The sequence below is a fragment of the Cheilinus undulatus genome, linkage group 23 (assembly GCF_018320785.1).
Source record: "Cheilinus undulatus linkage group 23, ASM1832078v1, whole genome shotgun sequence".
Taxonomy (NCBI): domain Eukaryota; kingdom Metazoa; phylum Chordata; class Actinopteri; order Labriformes; family Labridae; genus Cheilinus; species Cheilinus undulatus.
The window spans coordinates 20475389-20497171 of NC_054887.1; the positions used below are offsets into that span (position 1 = coordinate 20475389).

The following is a 21783-nucleotide window of genomic DNA, read 5'->3' on the forward strand; positions in this document are numbered from 1 at the left end:
CCTTTAATGTTGTAATTGATGTCCTCATAATTTCACAGAATTTTAAAGCTTTTGAAAGGAAGAGTGGGAAAACTTTGACAGGCTGGGATATCTTACACTGACTCCATAATGACTGAGTGTTGTAATTGTGTCAAAAGGTGCACATTTTGCAGTCAGATTTTGTTATTTATTAATTAATTCCACCTAAAAGATATTCATGTTTTTTTCACTTGAATTGTATTAGTTATAAGTTACATTAAAAGTGGAAAAAGTGTTGGTGAACAGGTGTGAAGGAGTAGCTTCTTTGAAATGAAGTCCAGTAAAATAAAAAACAAATGTCTTTCAAGCTTGTAAATGTGAGTTTAGAATGACTTTATAGTCATATCCCTCCCAGTATCAGGTTGTCAAGTGAACCTTATAAATTGGTAACGGTGTATGCACTCTTCATAAATCCCCCGCTGCTTCCATCTCACTCAAAAAGTCCTCCTGAAGACCCCATGGCGTGTTCCCTCATGTCAGCCAGGAAAAGCTGACTTTGATTCATTTTAACTTCCTCCTAGGCTCTCTCTCCACCTTTCTCTCCTCGCTTTAAGTTTATATCTTGTCCCTTTTGTGCCCCTCCAGGAGTCAATTATCTAATGTGGAAGTCTGACAGGGAGCAAATGAGGGTTTCCTTCCCAGCCTAATGGCAAAAAATGTTGCCCACTGGGACCAAGAGGCAACATGGGTGCATTTCACTTCCACCTTTTGGGTTTTAGCCTTAATTTGTTCTATAAGACTTCAAACACGCTCCTAAAGTCAGCTTCTTTTTCTTTGTCACGTAGCCAGGTATATGGAAGGAGTCACGGTGCAAATAGCTTACCATCCACAGATGCTCGTTTGGGAAGAATGGTGATGGCTCCTTCTGCCACTCTCTCCTGGCCAATCACAGGAGAGATTTTAGAGCCCCAGCTGTCGGAGCCAACCCACAGGAAGTGGCCTGTCTGGTTGTTTCTTTTTGCTGCATCCAGAACTCGTCTGTTTGAAGGAGACCAAAGAATGTATGCAAAAGAGCACAACAAAAAACTGGTTAAAATGCTTTTCGAAAGTGCAGTAAATATGTCTCTGTGGGCATTAGAAGCAGGAGGACTTGTTGAAGATACCTTATGTCATCCTCATTAGCGAACATGATGATAGCCCTGGCATTGGAGGTCTCCAGCAGGCGTCTGATGATCTTGTCAAACTCCCCTGGCTTGGGCTCCCTTGGGATCTTCAAAGACTGAGCGATACAGACGCCACCTGGGACAGAAAACAGGAAAGCAGGTCAGAACAGGACTTTATCAGCGATCTATTAGAGTTTCTGTTTTTTGTATGTTACTCTCATGTAGCTCTTTACTTTGCCTACCTTGCTTTCAATTCTGAAAACATAGTTGTAAATATTCCTTCTACTGCTGGAAAATGATGAGGTATTATACTCAAAGCATTTCTGATAAATTTGAGTCTAACTGGACGTTTGCCTTAACAGCAGAAACCATCATAAAAATTAAAGATAAATGGAGAAAAATCCAAAATACTTATCACTTGCCAAGTGATTTTGGAGGACACCAAAGCTCCATGTAAGCAATCAACATTTGAGAAATATGAGAAACACAGATTGCTGTATAAAACATTTAATACAAAACTTCATATACATGAGTTATAGATTGATGAGATGAGATGAGACAAGATAGAGACGAAGAAGGTAGAAACAGAGCAGTAACAGGCGCAAAGTGTTTCAAGGGAGAGTTGGGATAGCATGGATAATATGATTCAATACAATACAATGCTATAATCCAGTACCATACGATATGATATAGTACAGTATGGTGTGATAAAACACTTCAGTGTTCCCTAACACAACTGCCCTTGGCCAAAGTGAGGCCCTAAGCAGACTCTAATCTGATGCTCCCAAACATGTCCACAAACCTGGAGAGCTGCTGCTGTCATGAGTGGAACTTAGTTGCAACATTACTTCTAGACACTTACTCTGAACAAAGGACAGCGGCTCACATACACCTGCAGCCTGCATCACTCCCAATCCAGAGTTCCCTGCCTTACTGATCCCTGCTGTTATACAGGCCTTCAACTTTTTCCAGGATAAATTGGAAAACCCAACCATGACCAGAAGAGCTGAATTGAAATTTGTCATCCAGGTAAGTTTATGGCTGTGGCTATATTTTTCTAATGGCTGGTTATTACCCAAGCTACAGTCCACACGTTATGCTTACTTCATGAAAACAATAGGACAGTTGTTAAAGTGGAAGCTGAGCTGAAATAACTAGTTAAAGCTTAGCTTGTTGTTTTTTGTTAAATCCATCACGGATGCAGACTGAAACAGCTGATCAAGAGATGACAATACTCTGAAGCAGAAGAACACGTTGCCGAAAGTTGCATTGCAAAATAGTGCAAAACAGAGACTTACAGGGGGGGTGAATAAAAAGTCTCCGAATTTTTTAGTGTAGTGTTTATTTGACCCAACATGGTTATTAGGCCCCTTTTCACCTAAAAACTGCAAAATTATGGAGATCAACTGTACCCATCTGTAGCACCGTGTAGCCCAGCTTCCTTGCTAGTGCTCCCAGTCTGCTTGCCTTAAAGGGGCAGTGCACATTGAAATTACTCCCACCACCAAAGACATTCTCATTGGGTTAACTGGTGAGTCTAAATTGGCCATAGGTGTGAGCATGTATGTGTCTGGTTGTCTGTCTCCATATGTCAGCCCTGTAATAAACTGGTGATCAGCCAAGGGTGTACTGCCTCTCCTGCCCAATGACAGCAGGGATAGGCTTCAGTCTGCCACGACCCCCAGCAAGCTAAGCAGTGTTGAAAATGAATGGATGGACAGATGGATGGATGGATAATGCCATTACAATTGCCAAGTACCTTAGACCAGTGGTTCCCAACCTGGGGACCCAGGGGGGTCCCAGAGATCTCAGAGACCCTGTCTGCTCTGACGCTATCAAAAGTAGATGTTTTTTTTTAACATGATTATTACAAAGACACTCTATGATGGTGTATTAGGGCTAACATAAAAGATTTAAAAAAATGTACATCTACAACTATCAAAGTCTAACATTTCTTTTTTTCATGTAAATAAACAACATTTTTAACTTTGACAAACTGTTCCTCTTGACAATTTTTTTTCTTGGGTGGCCCTAACACACTGTCATAAAAATTTTTAGTTTTCACATAGATCTTACATCAAAACCAAGCCGGTCTATTAGGCAGGGATTTTGTCAATGACAGCAATAAACGTTGATGTGTATTTTTCCAAGTGGGTCCTTACAGGGATCAGCTTTTCTTTGATACAAATAGGGGGACCCTAAGGATAAAAGATTGGGAACCACTGCCTTAGACAACCCAACTTGAAAAATACTAAAATATCTCCTTAAAAAAGCAATTTGAAGACAATGCAAGATAAGAGAAAGAGAAATTAAGGCAACGAAAAATAGGCAAGATGAAGGGTTGAAGAAAATAATAGGAGGTGGGAGGTGATGATGGCTGCAGAGAAAAAGCAAAACAAGATAGGATTACAATTCCGAACCACATCACTGCACAGAGCGTGTAAATATCCTCTGTACCCTTACATTCCTTAATTTTCGTTGTTAAGCATGACAAGAATAACCCTCACGGCTATAACAGTTCGCTTGCTTATTATGTGAGATAATAAATGCTTTTGATACCTATTCTAGAGCTTTCTTTCATACATACAAGTGTAATAGTTTCTGAATGACTTTCAGTTGTGAATAAACGGGCTCCAACATAAACAGTACTCACTTCTTCGCTCACACACACTGGGAGATAATCCGACATCCCATTCTGCTTTGCACTAATCCAGACTTCCTATTTAGGCTGTTCTGTTAATTAGCTGTGCTTCATTAGATCATTAGGGTGTAAAGGTGTGTGTTATTGTGCAGGATTAGGTAATTAGTAACATTACATCTGCTTTATCCTGAACCAGAGAACAAAAAGATGGTATTCTTGTCCTTTTTCTGCACTTCTCTCAATGCTTTTTTGTTTGTGAGAATGAGAGTGACTGATGTCCCCTTTCCTTCAAGCCTGTTCCAGCCCATTTATTGAACATCTGTACAGTCTGTCGCTTTCGCTACATCACTCCCCTTAATCACGCACACATACACACTTGCATTCCCTTGCAGATGCATGCATACCAGTGTGCACGACTGCTAAAACAAATACTCATTAGCTTCAAATTAAAAGCCTCTCAAGGATAATCACTATAGTGACAGAATCTGCACAGACAGCCCAGTTCAGCCCTAACAAACACAGCACAATAAAGTGATAAATACTTGAATGTTCAGAAGTTTCTCAAGGATAATCACTGCCTTTAAAGTTACTTTCTATAAGTAGAGCCACAAAACATGTTAAGAACATGCATGCACAAGCTCTTATGTTGTCCTTGGAGAAGAAATAAAATGTTGGCTGATGCTAACAGAAAATATTCTCTAATAAAAGCAATCTTTGTGTGCCTTTGTGTAAGTGTTTTGGTACTCTGGCAGTAAGTGAAGCAGCCAAATTCACTGCTAACCCTAAAGCACTCCTCTTTTTTGATGGTGCCAAAAAGCAGCTCATTAAAGCTAACGTTAGCTGTTAGCCTGCACCTTTGCTGCTTGGTTGAAAGGAAAGCTGAGAGGTTAGGTCAGCGTCTTTTTTAATCACTTTCTTACAGCATGGAGTTGAAAGCTGTTAAAAGAAGGGGGAGAAAGACAGCACATCAAAATTCCTGCACGACAAAGCAGGAGAGAGGATTCTAAAATAAAGCAAATATGTAGTGAAAATATTGGCATACGACATAATAGTGTCAAAGAAAACCACTGAGCATCTCTGGAGTTGCTTCTCGAGGCTGAGTGGAAAGCTAATAGTGCGAGAGAAAAGTTTAGTCGATGTGGAGAAGTGTTTCTGTGAAATACAAGCCCTGGTATCGATTTCAAAGAAGATCTGGGTTAAACACCTGCATCTCAGGTGCCTGGCATGGTGTGAAGGCTTTCTGTGGGAAGAATCAAGTAACTATCCAACTGAAAAGGCTTTTTTAGGGGGTAGAAACAGTGGAAGAAAGATCAAATGGTAATTATACTGTCAACAGAGCCGGAAAAACTCAATTTGCCAGTTAAGTGTCAGAAATGCCTTTTATTTTCATGCTAAATATCGAGTAATCAGAGTAACTACAGCATGATTTGTTATGGACAGAATCGCTCCACATCCCTCTGACCTCTAAAAACCCCAATCTGCCGGCTCATAATTTGGCTGATTGTGTAAAAACCGGATAATTAATTGTTTAGAGATGTGGCATCGCATGCTGGGCATGCTGATGTGGGACCAGTTAAAAATTCTCTTTATTCTTGTCAGATAAAAGAGCAATCTCAGCTGTATTGGATCACAGTGATAGACGGTTTATTGCATAATTCAGTGATCGTAGCACGTTCGTCTACAAGAAGAATGAATGAATTATGGAGCTCCTCAACAGAAAGTGCTCAGTTCATCTCTAATAACCTGATTATTATGATCTTAACATGGGCACAGTGTGACTGAGTCCATGTTTCCATTTTGTTTACCTCTCTCAGTGTAGGTGTGGGGCATATTTTTGAGCTGAACTGTCTGGTTTTCTGCATGTGTAGGAGTCAGCTGCAAAAAGTAGTCCATGCAAGTGAATGAAAAGTGCAAGCTTATTTTGGTGTTTGTGTGCAAGTCCATTTGATGTCCGTTAGCCATTTTTAAAAAATACATGCAGGGAAAAAGTTAAAGTGATAAATTCAATGTTAAGTGTGTCCAGTGCATCACCAAATTAAAGTCTTATAGTTGGTAATTAACTCGGTTCTGTTTTGAGATTAAATCCAGTCTGTTTCAGGAAGGGGAAATGCTGCTGTCTCAACATTTAATTAATCTGCCTCTCCTTTACACTCCCCCATTCTTTCTCACTCTTTCTCTCCCTGCACAATTTCATCAATTAACCAGCAGAGGCATGAATGGGGAGGAGGGAAAAAAGGGAGGAGGGATTAGTCATCTTTCTCGCTGTGTGACAGAGGTGAGAAAGATTGCTGCTATCGCTTTCTTCTTCCCTTAAGTTCGCTCTTCAGGAAACTCTTCCCTGAAGTATTAAAAAAGTGTGAGAGAGTAACATGGGAAATGCAAAACTGAATTTAAAATGCCTTAATGGTAAAATAAAAGAAAAACGTCATCAAACTAGCTCAGTTACACGCAGACTGTCTCGTGTTCGACTGCGGTGTGTTCATGGTCTACCGCAAACTGTAGGATGGATTTGGATCGGTCACTTGGATCGGCACCATCAGTCAGACATCCGATCTATTAATTATGTCCATATTGGACCCGATACCGATATTGGATCAGATTGATCCCATCCCTCATCCCTACACTTAAAAAAAGTGATCTTTACCACAGATAAGTAGATTTACCTGCATGGAGGGGATCAATATCACAAATGACTCAGCCCAGCAGACCTCCAAGCATCATCTAACCAGATGAAGGGAGAAAAGAGTCTAGATGAGATGGTGATATACTATCAACCGAATCAACCTTGTGGGTTGAGCGACAAGTAAAAATGTGCCATTCGCAAACAAGCCTGTTCTACATAACAGCTCACTAATGTTAGCCACGGTAGCTAGCTCCTGTTTGAGTGCCAGTTTCCTTTCCTTCATCCTTTGTCATTTTTCAGTCCCAGTTTTAAAAGCTAAACTGGTATCAAATAAAGAGACATGGGGAGCCAGACAACCAGCTCCACTGAGCTGAGCCAAATGATCAGGATCTCTCTCGGATCTCTCTGTGGTAAATCATGGCAAAACTGTGCTGAACCAAACCAGACCGCTTTTTGAGAACGAGCCATACATGAGTGCAGTGTGACACCGCTCATTCAAGCTTTAGACATAGGCTTTTTAATTCCTGCCTGCTGCTGCTATTCTGTGAGTTTCTCGACCTTTTTTATATTTTTGTCCGAAAATTTCGCTACTTTCAGGGCACATTATAGACTATAGCAAGAATGTTTTTATCATTGCCCTTTGAACGTTTAGCATAGTCATAACCAGCCTCTTTGGTAACATTTCTCTATGCAGAAATCACTACCTGCCCCCCAAGGAGAGTCCTCTGCTTCTGTGTGAAATCACTGGCAAAAAAGCTAAATCATTGATCTTTTCAGAATTCAGTGACCTTATTTAGCTGTAAATGTTTTCATTAAACTCTTTAATGAACATTACTAGGTGTATCTGAAAAAAAAGTGATTTAGTGAAGTATTCATCAATAATTGCTGATGAATAATTGTCCATATGGACTATGCAATTCTGTTTTTAATTCCATACAATAAAGCAATGTAGCTCACATTTTCTTCATGTGTCCAGGGCCCTACAAAATCAGTTTTTTTTCCCAAATTCCATAATTTTTGGGATTTTCTAAAATCTTTTACACCGATTTCATCATCTGTAAGAGTGTGCTGTTTATATTAATGAATGAAATGTCCACTGATCAAATACAAATACCATTGATTTCATTGATACAACACAGCATTGTTCAGTTTTCCACAAGTCAAAACAAATCCTATATAACGATGCAATATAACTCCAGTTTTCTGCACACCCAGACAGTACCCTAGGCCGTGCTTACTCCCAATATCCACCTCTTACTGTGCATTAAAGGTGTGGACTTTGACATTTTTTAACAGTTCATTTCTAATACCCCTGGTATGAGAAACACAAGGACATCCAGAGCACAGTCTAGGTTGTGTCAATCCTCCTTTCTGCCTGATGGTGCCCTCAGGAAAGTTTTCTCACCAATGCCAGACTGGTCCTACTTCAGCCTCAATTTTTGGCCCAAATATGCCTAAAAGTTCTGCACAGCACTGTATGTAGGTATTATTAATTCATACTTGTGCTCTTTTTTTGAGTTTAAATGCTATCATGATTGTCTGAATAAGATTATCTGACCTAGAGGCTAGTTAGCAAGCTATCAACCAGTGCCTCACAAAGGATTTTGATCCCAGACCCTTCCTCCTGCTTTTCTCCTTTAATTATCTTTAGCTTTGATTGATGATCATACCCCTCACACCTTCCATTGAGTCTATCACCCTGGTATAAGGTGTGATGCTTTTCAAATTAAGCATCTATCAAATATTGGCTAATTGTGTCTCAAGAGAGAAAGAAAGGAAAAAGCTGGCCCACAAAGCCAACAAAGCAGACAGAGTAACAGACAGATAGACGGACAGACAAAAACAGCGGGAGAGATAAGCTGTCGATGTGATTAGAAAAGAGCTCAGGAGATCTGTGATTTAACAAGTGAGCAAGAAGACAGGAACATTAGGCTGTTCGTCATGGCATTTCAACTGACAGCTGAAACATCACTGTTGAAAATGCAACAGTGTTTAAACTCACTTCATCTCTATTGGCTCTTTGTATGTCATTTAATATCCTTAACAAGTTCCTTCTTATTGCTGGGCCCTTGAAGGAAACACTTCACTATGCTGAATCAAACAGATCCCTGTAAACAAAACTGGTGACTGCATTTATAAAGACAGAAGCGCAGTCAGCAACTGAAACAGAGAAATTCCTAACTGAAGCTCCTGTTCTGGAAGTTAGTCAGTGATAACGATCAGCTTCTCTGTTTGAGAGGAGTCATCACATTTTCTAACATTAACTTATTTAAACCAAAGTTTCCCACTACTTTTATTACATTTAATTGTTTATCCCTTATTATTCTTGCCTGGTTGTGATGCAGCTCCAGGCAGTGACTCCAAGCTACATCTCAAAGCTGTTTGCTTACTGTCATTATAACAAAAGAAGAAGAAAGCAGAAGAGTTAGGTGACACAGTTTTAGTGTGAGAGACTGTGGAGATGCTAAGACACTTACTTTGCATCTCCTAACTACAGAATACCATCCATTTTACTGACATTGTTAAGTAAATGATCTCTTTAACAACACAGCAATGCAAATTAAATTAGGCTGTTTCTTCAGTTTAAATGTCTAGGATCGCTAAATGCTAAATCTGCTAGCTTGTTTAATGCTTTTTAAAACTATGTATGAGAATGAAGCTGACAAAGTGAAATGTACGTCCATGTATATGTGCAAGAAAATGAGTCTCTGGGAGTGATAATTGTTAATTTCAAAAAGTAGCTGTAAGATCATCTCATACATGATTTATAATACTAGCCTACTTTGTCTTTGTTTCTTTTCCACCCTCACCTCTGCACCGTGGTTTTGCTCTGACCAGCGGCGTGCCCTCTCACCCACGGGGTCTGTTTACAAAGTGCAGCTCCGCTCAGCTCTGCTCAGCTGAATCAAGAATAAGGCGAGTAAATTTTCAATAGTTTTATACTTTTAAGATGCTTTAATCAGTTGAAATCTGTTATTTTACCTGTGATATTACCCAAAGTGCCAACGTTTTGATAAAGAAACATGTACAATTGTATTTTAACCCATGGGGCTGCAAGTGGAAACAGAGAGAGAGAGAGCTGATGTTGCTTTGGGTGATCAAATGAGGGCAAGTCTTCTTGCCTAAACAGAGTAGTGATATGTAGAGAGAAAATGTTATGCTCTGAAGCAGTGAATCTCAACTGGTGGGTCGAGACCCAAAAATGGGTCACGAAGCTGTTTCCAGTGGGTCAAAAATGTGTGCCAGGGAAAGAAATGTGCCAAAGATCTACGATCTAAGTTGGCATACATTGCAGCCATACATTTTTGGGGGTGATTTTCCAGCGATGACGAGTACATTTCGGCCTTTAGTCAAAATTGTAACCTATTTATTTCTAGTTCAATAGATAGCAAAGCTGTTTTTTTTTAGATTATATGAAAATCCTTCAAAAAATCCCCAAATTTCCATGCTGTCAAATAAAATTTACACTGTAATCATGTGCCTTCAAATTATTTCTGTGCACAACCTGTCTCTGTTCACTCATTTTTTTCCATGTCTGGTCCTAACTGCAATGACTTTTATAAAACTGAGTGGTTGAATATTTTACATTTGGGTTATGATTTCCAGTACTGGACTGGGAAGAAAATTTGGCTTCTTTTTTTTTTTTTTTTTTTTACCCAAACCGATTCTTTAGCCCTAGTCATACACAACATAACCACACCATTTTTTATACCAAATGTGTCAGAACATGTGCAAATGATAATAAAATAAACTTTGTAATTTGGAATTATTACCCCAAACTAGTACAAAGTCAAGAAGAAAACACCATAAATATATTTTATGATGTGCATCTACCTTTTCACTGATTCTTGATGTCAGAGGGGAACATGAAGGACACAATATCCTTACTCAAGTAGGAGTACAAACAAAATGTTACTGGCCCCTAAGTTTTGCAGTCCACTGGGAAAATGCCCTGCATGCCAGATTACAAGACCACACAATTTCTCATAAAGAGGTGGTGGTGGGTCCTGAAGCCTGACCAGTTGGGAACCACTGCTCTAAAGAAGTTAAAACACACCAGAACGTCTGCAAAGACATGAAGGAAGATTCAGGATTCTGTTTCATTTTAGCTAGTTTCCTATTGAAATGAACAATTCTGGTATCAGACACCTTTTACAAAGAACTCATGACATCACAAGTTCACACAGAAATAAAGAGAACAACAAACAAACAGCATGTTTCTTTGCCTGTAAGTTACTTATTTGCTTATTCTTTGCTTCCTGTCTTGATGTGATGTTGATATAGTGAGGGGATAAATGATCAAGTATCTGAACATGGAGTTTTATTTTGAAATTGGCCCGGTTCTCTGTGCGTTCCTGAGTATGTCTTCCTTGTTGGGTGGTTCTGTGAATACCTATACATACTGGCAGCGGGCTCCACTGAAAATAGGCTCAATGCATGTCTTAAACAGAGCAGAGTGCTGCTTCTGGCACACAATGGACAGATCGCTGCATGTGCTGGGAAAACGCTAACACTGTCTAGAAAGGGAGCGGCTTATTCAGGAGTGCAGAGAGAAGACTGCATGGCTGTTTTACTTTGAGATTGGTGGTTACACACTTTCCTGAGCAAGATGAGTCATATTGGGAACTATAAAGCAAAGCTGAACTTCTTATGCCACTGGCACTGCATGGAGAGAGTTGTATTCTTTAATCTTTATGTTTGTGTGAGATGAAACACTGGTATAAAAGTAACTTTACTATTTAAAAATGTTGTCAGCCTCTCCATCTATCAGTAATCCTGGGATAAATATGAGTGTATGTGTGCCTCACAAATCCACACAGGAAGATATTAATTTCTTGCACAGCTTAGTAAGCATTTCTTCAGTTTAAAAAAGCCCACTGCATCATCCCTACAGTAACACCTGCCAGTGAATGAGACTTTTAGAGACAACACACAATCATAGAGGAAAACACACACTGATTTTGACACACTCTTCTTTCTCTCTGAACCTCATTAGCACTGCTTTAAAATTAAAAGTTGCCCTCTGCTTCTCTATGCTTTGTTCCTAGCTTGGGGCTCTGCAGCATTAGGCCTTTGAAGTCACTGATTTCTTTGTGTGGACATGTGTGTGCCTTATTACAAATGCTTGTGTGAATTTGCCTATGCTTACCAGTGAGCTTTTGCATGTATTTGTGTGCACTCCAGTAACACACAAGCTGGCACACAGGCTCTTTTTTTGTGTGTAAATGAAGTGGTGCGCTAAATATTGTGTTCTGCATTTTTTCTTCCACTCTGAGCTGAAACTTCTCCCCAGGCTTGCTAATGAATCATTGACAACACCCACAGAACCGCTGTCCCAGGAAATTTACATCCTCCCATTAAAATACGCCTTAAAGGACACAGGCCTTGGAGCTTGAAATGGGCTTGGAAATTTAAGACAGACCTAACCTGAACCCAAAAACTGCTTCTTGGACCTGAACAAATCCTGATTTTGTGAGCATTTATTGTAGGGTGGCTTTAAATAGTTAATAATCACTGACAATGAAACATTTACAAAGGAATAGATGGGAACAGAAGGGGTTGTTTCACTTAAAAGAAATTTAATGTTTGTTCGATTAGCACGACGTGAATAAACATGGGGCTGAATTTATGGGTGATGTCTCCAGAGTGCCGTGTATAAATCCAGGCAGCAGTTCACCTTGTTGAATGGTTATTGGATATTTGCGATGATCTATAGCACACATAGTAAAATGTTTCAAGTGGTGCTCAGACAAACTACAATAATTTGTGGTTTCTATCCAGGAAGTTAATTGCCAGTCTCGCCTCAGTATATCACGGCAGAGTGTAATAATACAGCGATACTGTAGCTGCTAACTGCTGGGGTTACTCAGACCTTCAGCCTGCACTCACTTTAGGGTATCATTATGATTCTGGACATCGCAGAAATCCTCCTGTGCTGGATCCTGCATTATTACTGCAGAGATACCAATTGTACCAGAGTACATCTGAGAAGAAACCACAAGGTTACATCTAACCAAAGGCATCTAAAAATAATGATAGACACTAAGATAAATACTTAAACGCTCACACACATGCACACATGGTGTCCACCATTTATTTTTCTATATATTTAGCTCAATAAAAGATAATACTCTCACTAAATAAAACTGTAATAACACAAAACTCATAGTATTCATTCACATAATATAGCCCCGACTTCGACGTCCTCTCTTTTCCCGCAGTTATCTTGACATCCTCTCTCAGAGCAAATAATAAATAACACAGTAGTGAGATATCAAGAGACAACGTGATTATAATTAGATAGATTTAACACATTTTTGCACAAAACCATGCCTAATGATTTCTAACTTACACTGACTCAGACCGTTGCTGCCAATAGAAGTCAAAAGACATTCAGGTACGGCACAATACCCATTTAAAGCCTGACATTAAAGCCATACCCAAGAAAATAAGTTTAAGATGGATTTATAACAGTCATTAAATTCTGCTTGTTTTGTCTCTTCCTGCATCTCTCTCTCCATTTTCATGCATCCCACTCTCCCTCTTCTTTCTCTCTGCATCTCTGCTTCCTTTTTCTGCTTCTCGCCCTACTCTTTCTATACATTTTCTGTCTTTCTTCTTAACCCTCTTTTTTTCTACATCCCCCTTTCTTTTTCTTCTTTCTTTCTGCATCCCCCTCTTTCTTTTTCTTCTCGCTTGATCTTTTATTCCCCATTCCTGCAACCTCCTCTTCATCCCCTTCTCTCTCTTCTCTTCTGCTTCTCCCTCTTCCATTTATCTACACCCCCCTCTTTCTTCTTCTTCTCACTTTCAGCATATCACTCTTATTTTGTCTGCATCCCCCTTTTCTCTTTTTCCCCTTTTCCTTCAAATCCCTCCTCTCTCTTGTTTTGCATCTTGCTCACCTTTTTCTTCAGCCTTCCTACTCTTTTTGCACCTTCCTTGAATCTCTTTCTGCATCTCCTCCCTTTCTTTTCTTGCATTTCCCTCTTTTAGTCTGCATCCCCCTTTCTCTTTTCCCCCTTAACCTGCACCCCTCTTCCCTTCTGCATTTCCCTTTTCTCTCTCTGCATCTCCTTCATTTCTTTTTCTGCATCTCCTGTCTTTCTGCATCTCCTTTCTCTCTTTTTTCTGCATCACCCTCCTTTCTATTTGCCCTCTCCTTCTGCATCGCCCTCTTTTTTTGTCTACATGCCTTTTTTTTTCTTTTCTGCGTTTCCCTTCTCTCTCTTTTTGCATCCCACTTGCCTCTTTGTCTTCACCCTACCTTCTCTTGTTCAGCATCTCCCTCTGTTGTTTTCCTGCGTCTCCCTTAATCCCTACACTCTTAATTCAGATTTGGGGATGGCTATTTAACATGAGTCTTGTTTCTCCCTTTATGCATCTCCCTTTTTGTTCTCTTTTTTCAGCATTTCCCTCGTCTCTCATTCTGCATCCTCTCTTCCTTTTTTCCTCCTCTTTCTGCCCTTTCCTCCTTTCCCAGCCTTTTTGTTGTTTTATCTTTTAATCTGCCTCTCTCTTGTCTCCTTTTTCTGCATTTTCCTCTATCTCTTCATTCCAACACGACTTTGGCAGATGGCTGTTCAACGTGAGTCCAGTTGTACTTGAGGTTTCTGCCTATTAAAGGAAGTTTATCCTTGTTGATGTAACTTCACAATAACCTTGGTTATGAATTCCTGTCTTACAAATTCAGATTGATTGGTTCATGCCTTTTAGCACATTTTGTGTTTTTATACATGTGTGTATTTTCCAGCAACAGTAACCATTCAAATGGGCAGCCACTAGGGGGTTGGTTTTGCACAACTAAAGCAGACAGAATGATAAAATAAAGCTGAAAGAGTGTGGCAAATGTGCCCATTAATCCTTGTGTAAATAAGACAAAAAGTGATAATGACATCTTACAAGGAAACATGCTAGTAAATGTGTGTTACATGACATTCTCATCTTTCAATACAGCAATATTAAAGTGGTAGCCATAGTGAATCTTCCTAATCATCAATCTACTTTATTGGAAGTAATAGCCATGGCGGCCACTGAAGAACCCTTCCAACTCCCTCCTTCCTGTTCATTTGCATTATTTATCAAATTAGTAGCTTATTGCAGATGTGCTACATCATGTTCCTGTCTTGCATTAGTGTTGTTACAGAGATAGAATGGTTCCACTGATTCATCCTGTCTGCATTAATGCAGATTGTAATATGAATCAGTGTTATGTGATGACTTACTGAAAAAAGGATACAGTTTAAATGCCAGTATAACTCATCCTTTATGGTAAGGCTGTAAGGCAGCAGCTCTGCAGAATGGCTAAGCTCAAAAGTTGGACCTTGACTTTTTCTCCGTCTCTGATTCAGCCTGCACTGCTCCCCGGTATATAGATCTCAATCTGAAACTTGGAGAGAACATGGGGAACGGATTGGACCTTGTGCAGACGCGATGCATCTTTCATTCATACTATGCAGGAGAGAGATTCAAGGGCAGGGTGAGTCTGAATGGCACAGGGTGGATTTGAATGGAGAGAGAGGTAAGGAGAGGGAAAGAAGAGAAAGACAAAAAACACACAAGGGAGTAAGACAGAAAGAGACAGAGGATCTTGGCCTTTAAAAGTCTCACGTCAATGAACTTCCCACAGAGAGTGTGTGTTTTTGTGTGTAGTAGTAGTAGTTGGAGTAAAGGGTGGAGAAGTCAGTCTGTACAAGAGGAATGAGTTAGTTAGCTGAAGTCAGCACTTGTCCAAGTCTGTAGGGAGACAGGTGGATACTTCATGCATGGTGTACGTGAGTCAGAGTATGCTTAAAAATTAGAAAGAGAGTATGGGCATATTAAAAAAATAGCTTTTAATAGTCTAGACTTAATAGTCTTCTTTCTCTTTATATATATACACATGTACCTTTTATTTTCTTTTTATTACCAGGTTGTATAATTAGCAAGTGAACTAGGGGGGAAGGAGACCAATGGGACACTCTTTTCTTAATCCCGCTCCTACCCACGCCTGCTGGATTTCTGAATACTGGCACCCACAACGGGTGTGTCTAATCCGAAATGCACATGAATTCTGACTGTCCATGTTAAATATTCAGAATAACAGACGACGCATTTAATCAAAGGAATGGAAATATTAATGTGTTCACTTAAGCACCAGCATGACACCGTTTCCTTCCTGAATGAAGGAGAAAACAACCACACCTCACAACATCATGTGAAAAAATTCGTCACATCAATTAAATGGTAAGAACAGGGTGTTTTCCCTGAATAACTGCATAATGGTTCAGCATCTCTGCATGCATTAAAGCTGTCGTTTCACTTATTTACAAAGTTTTAGTACGTGCACTGTTGTGGCAAAATATGTTTCCTTGTAGGTGTGTTTTAAAGGGATACTTCACCATCTTGGCAAATTCACCCATTGCCATAATTCCTATAGTCTTAGTAATAGGTTCGTTTCCTTTAGTTGTCAGTGCAAGCTGTTTTTAGATCTGGAGGGACCAATATACCAGCTGCACAGCTAACACTATGGAAGCAGACGGAAGTTTTTCATCAAATACACAATCCAACAACCCCAAAACGCTCTTGTGGACAAGTTGTGACCTGTACATTCACCACTGGGCGAATTTGCCAAAATGTTGAAGTATCCCTTTAACAATGGTCAGTTGTTTTTCTGTCACTTACTCTTATGAAAGATTCATTCAGACTTGCATTGCTGTTCTTGTAAAAGAACAGTATAAATCCTCTTTTCCACGTCATTGTTTAGTTACATCATCGTAAACACTTCCCCTTACAAAATGATATCCGGGAACCTGCAGCGATTTCTCTTGTCTGCCCGCCTGCAGAAATGTCTAAATCGAATGCTCCAGCAAGATTTGCATTGGGTCTCATGGGATCCCACGCCCAATGCAGCCCTCTAGTTTGCGCCGCTGTCTGCTATTGGAATTCTATTTAGGGTGAAAAAAAAGCTTTTTTTAAAAAATACTATTCAGAATCGGTCATCGCATGTACACATTTGTTCTTATAAGGTGCACAAAATCATCCTTAAAAACCTGCTCCTATATGGTGCATCAATGCTTGTGAGGACAAAAGACGAGAAAACTGATTGATTTTGTGAAATTTCTCACTACTGTAAAAAATAATAGCGTATCAAATATTGATGCAAATACAGACATAATGTAAGTGCTGAAGCTGAGGCGGTCACTAAAACAAGCACACCAATTCATTTAGCCCACCTAGTGCCAATAAAAGTGACATCAAGAGAATATTTCACATCTTCTCTGTTTTGGACTCAGGCAGTAGTGCAGTAACAGTTCACATGAGACTTCAGTAATGGCTTGTTTCTGAACCACTTTGCCAACAAGGCACATTTATTTGATCTATTCTTCAATGGAGATTTCTTTGCCTTTTCCCATTTATTTGAAAATAAACCACAGGTTGTATTATGGGCTGAAGCCATCTTAGCTCAACAAACTGTTTCGGGGACTTTCTAAAATATAGTGTAAATGCATTTGCATTTGACAGACATGCACTTCTGTTCACACGCAGACTGATAAGCGTGCACCGGGCTTAACACTCTAATCTCAGCAAGACAGAGCACCGCGCTCTTTCAAATGAACTGTTTACCATCACTCCTGTGGCGAGAGCTGACAAGTGCGACTGGAGACCAGTGCTGTGAGTCCTGAGGCAGGAGACAAGTCAGTTAAAGCCTCCATTGACTCCTGTGACCTTCTGCCACCTGTCACGCATCGCCAATACTTCCAATCAATGGGATTAATCCTGCTGGCTTCCTGGGAGGATGGAGGGAGAACTGAGTGGGATGGAGAGAGGGAGAAAAGGGAGAAGAAGAAATGAGGAAGAGATGGGAAGATGTATAGGATATAGGGTGATGAAGGGGGAAGATAAGGAAGTGATGATTGGATGTCAGAGTGCAGATAAAACTCGCAAGGTCAAAGTTAAGCCTGAAGATCACAGCAGGAGAACATGTGCACGTCTCTGTCTGCTCCCTCTCCCTCTGATCATCCATCTCTCTTTCTTCTTCTTCTTCTACTGCCAACATACTCCCTCTTTCTTTCCCTGAGAGAAGACTTTTATTTTTCTTGCCTTTTCTCCTCCTCCAATCTCTCTCTGCCCTGCACATACTATCTGACAGTAATCAGACATCCAATTACAGCAGGTGCCCTCAGACTCAAGCTGTGTGTGGATGTGTGAAGTATATGTGTTTCAGCTGGGGTGTTTTCTGAGCACGCGCACACACCAGTAGAGCGACAGATCCCCGTTGATGCTTGTTACTCCCCAAGCCAAGATGCCCTGCTGTCCTCCAGCCCGTGTCTTATCTCAGGATGAAGGATCTCTCACATGCACTTACACTGATACAGAGCAGACCAACAGACACAGCAAATACAAAGTCAAACATGTTTTTATGTCTTTCATGTTTTACTTATTAATTTATTTATGTTTGGTTGTTTCTATGCAGAGCCACTTTATAACATCATGTCACAAACTTGTGATGTTTTCATTTGAAGCATCGCATCTAAGATCAATTTCCCCTCAGGGAACACTGAGTTTATTCTCTCTGCTTTTTTTCTACAAAGGCAGATGCACAAAAGTGATAACACTTGATAAAAAAAACCCAGTCACAAACAAAAACAGAAAAGAATATCACTTTTAGGCCAAAATACATGTTTACTCGAGTAATGATGATTGTACCAGCGGTGCTGCTTCAGCGTGACACTCCCAGCAGTGAAACAGATAAATGGAAAGCCAGAATGTCAAAGACACGGCTGTGACCTTTCTGATCACTGAACAAACTAGGATTTGAAAATGATACTACATTCATATGGCATCCAAGTTCCCTTTACATTACGATGTTAGATTTTAGACACTGATATATATAAATTTTATTGGCTGTGACCAAAGTATATGCTGGTATTTTATTTGATAGACTGACACACTGGGTCAGTTTAAAACGTAACCGTCTAATACAACCGTCTGTGGACAGCTTCTCTGGATTTGCATATGTGAAGCATGTCTTGCCTCAGGGGTTCATCTGAGGGCTGGTTTTGTTTTCTATGTGCCCCCCTTTAGACACATCATTAACAAACGCAATGTTTTATATCAGCTTTATGCCGATGATGCGCAGTTGTACCTGCCCATTAAATCCACAGACTCTGGTATGAGTTCTGTGAACTGGTTATCTCAGATGTGATGGAAGTCTCAACATTTCTAAACATGCTTTAAATTTAACCTCCTGAGACTTGAGTTTTTGTTTGGAAAGCATTTCTAGTTTCTCTCACTTATCTGAGATAAGTAGGACCTGATAACTTAAAGCAATCAGCCTTGTCTATGAACAGGATTTTTTTTTTTATTTTTCAATTTTTCAAAATACAAACGTTTGAAAAAATGACCTAAACTTTCTTTTAAAATTCTTAAATATTTTTTTAAAGTATACCATAAAAATGCCCCAAAATGTGTTAAGATAGTCCTCAAATATCCCAGTAAAAAAAAACATCATAAAGGATAAATTCCAATTAATTTTTTTCTTTTAAAAAATCATCTAAATTCCTGAAAGCTTTCAAGCAAATTCTCATAATTTCAAAGAAAATTACATTTCTAAGCAAATTTGTAGGAAAAGGTAAACATAAAATATCCCAAAATTCCAAGAAAATGACGGCAACATCCAGACAAGTTCCCTGAAATATCCATGAAAATTTCAAAGGACAACTCCTACCGCCAAATTGCCAATCCAATTTCCTAGAATTTCTGAATAACTTCCCAAATTCCCATTAAAATGCCAAAAAGGCAAATTTTCCAAACTTTCCATAGAATCATATTCCCTAAATTTTCACAAAAAACTTGATAATTTCCAAGCAAATTCCCCAAAATATCCAAACATTAAATTATCCCAACATGTCAAGCAAATTACTTGACATGTTGTAGCAAAGAAATTATTGTAATTTTGTAGAAGAGTCAAAAATGTGATGTCCACATATGTGCATGCAGGGTCCTTGGAGGTTAAAGGATGAACAAAGGAGTGATTGTCAGTCTTTTAAACCTGCTTTAAAATCAAGAGATGAACAAAACAACAAACATCAGTATTTGAAAGATGTTTAAAAGGTAGTGGATGTACAAAGAAATAAATATCAGTCCTTAAACCCTGCCTTAAAATTTAAGATCGAACAAAGAATGGACAAAAAAACTAGTATCAGTGGACAACACACTTAAAAGTTACAGTTCACACCCAAAAGAGTAAGAAATGAAGATCAACAAAGAAAGTTGATGGTCTGTTAGTCCATCACAAACATACTCATACGTTCAGCTGATATTTACAGCAGTATGCAGTTGTTTTCATTCTGTTAAGGCCTATAATTAATTTCTAAAGCTAACATTTGCTGATAGTGATGTCATGTTGACAATATTGTGCATCCCTGTTAAGTATGGATACTGAAATCATACATGTCTGATACCCACCGGTTTATTTAGGTGCATCATTTTGGTACCACTCACTGAACATTAGGGCCAAAAATGATGAACCTCCACTGTGCTCTCTTTTCAGTGAGCTGTCCAATATTACTCCTAGAAATAGACCTTACAGGCAACAGAAGCAGGCCCACGACAAGAGTTAACATCTAGTGGAAAATGCCAAGTATTGCAGGAGTTTTGTTGTGGTGAATGTAAAGCATAGAGCTGTATTTTTTTTGTCCATGTTTTCACCGGTAGACATTCAACCGGTTAGCTGCTTGCTATCTTAGCATGGTCAACAGGAAGAAGGTTCAAAGTAACTACATGAACAGAGGCATATCTCCATCTACTGTAGCAGAGGTGGAGATGCTCCCACTATTAAATTGCTTCTCCAGGGGTGCAGATGGTGGCCTGGTTTCAAGTCCGGCCTGCTGCTCTTTTTCAGCATGTTTCACCCCCACTCTGTCATCGCCATTTCTGACTTTATCCACTGTCCTACTCTCTATAGACCAAAAATGAATCTTAAAACATTGATCTCCCTCTGTGCATGTATGCTAAGATGAGTAAAATCAGATATTCTAACTGAGCTATAAATGTAGCTTGACTTCACTGTGCATATAGAAGTACTCAGACTAACACATAGTTGCACAATATGAAAGATTACACAAAAAAGTTTCCATTAGTTGAGGCTATATACAGCATATTTACACACTGAGTTAGGAGATAAAAGAACTGATCTGGAGCAACACGGTTTGAATTTAACACAGTGTCAGACTGTGTGGGTTTTTTTGCTTCTATGAGTGATCTGTCTGAACTTACCAGAACTGATCTTACTGCAAAACAAGTGGGTGGAGGTTACAAAGCTTTTGATCATTTACTGAGAAAAATAATCCATAAAAATGATACAGACCTTTGCATCAAAGCACCAAATTTCTTTTTGACAGAGATTTCTGTGCATCAAGGTTGACTTCTTCAATGGAATTTGGCCTACAAACACATGATTTTTCAATGTTTGTGCTCAAATGATAGGGTTTGATTTGCTATGTTCATAATATCTAATTTTTGATAATAGCTCCAGCTCTCCAATCATAGTCTATACATAAGAGACATCGTTGATTTAAAGGTAAACAAATAGAGTTATGCAGCAATTGTTGTAAAAAAGGTAGGTATGATGCACAAATAAAAAGCAACTTACTCAAGGCTTGGTATGATGCAATGTCATCTACTCTTTAGTTATTCTAGACCAGTTTTCCCCCTAATATTCCAGGGTTTATGATGTTCGCCTTACAGATGAAGAACCAACTACACAGCTGTTGCTGTATGTTTTGTAAACAACACCTAATGGAGCAGTGATTCTGCATCTGTTTGATTTTTCTGGGGGCATACTATTTGAAGATTTTAAAAAACACAAACAAATACAGCAATCTGGCCAAACAATGAGCAGGATAAACCACCCGTTCAGCCTGATTATAGCCCAACAAAAGCAGCACTTGTAATGCATTGCAGTTGTGGTTGTATACAAATATGATAAACAAACTTTGTTTACTGTTTATCAATGTTGATATGAGTCAAATCAACAGAATTAGTCACCCAGCCATGCACAGAGAGCCAACTGAGAGGTGAAAATTATGCTTCTGCAAAGTTAATGTTGTCATCTGTATCTGACAAGTCCAGTGTTAGACTGAATACACCCTTACATTCAATATTTACCAAATACCATCATCAGTGAGGGCATACAGCTGCAGATTAGCAAACCCAAGGAATGTAATCCAGCATTTTTGCAATCGCATCTGCAGACAAACAGAATAAGCAGGCAGCATCTTGCTTTTTGAATAGCAAAGACCACATAGGCTTATTGTTGCAGAGAGCATCAGTGTGGGAAAACATGAAGCCTGAAGAGATAAGCCACTGCTGCCTGTAAACACTTGAGGGGTTGTAAATACGCATGTCTGCATATT

At 39.4% G+C, this 21783-nt stretch overlaps 1 protein-coding gene across 4 annotated transcripts in view; it reads right to left on the reverse strand.

Moving 5' to 3' along the window:
- grm8a (glutamate receptor, metabotropic 8a) overlaps positions 1-21783 on the reverse strand; it is a 351812-nt gene that overhangs the window by 116242 nt on the left and 213787 nt on the right. For all 4 annotated transcript variants that reach the window (XM_041781265.1, XM_041781266.1, XM_041781267.1 and 1 more), the window contains 2 exons: positions 1122-1257; positions 842-996 (listed from right to left, as the gene is read on the reverse strand). In XM_041781265.1, coding sequence (XP_041637199.1) covers positions 842-996; positions 1122-1257 — 291 coding nt within the window. The remainder of the gene's footprint in view (positions 1-841; positions 997-1121; positions 1258-21783) is intronic.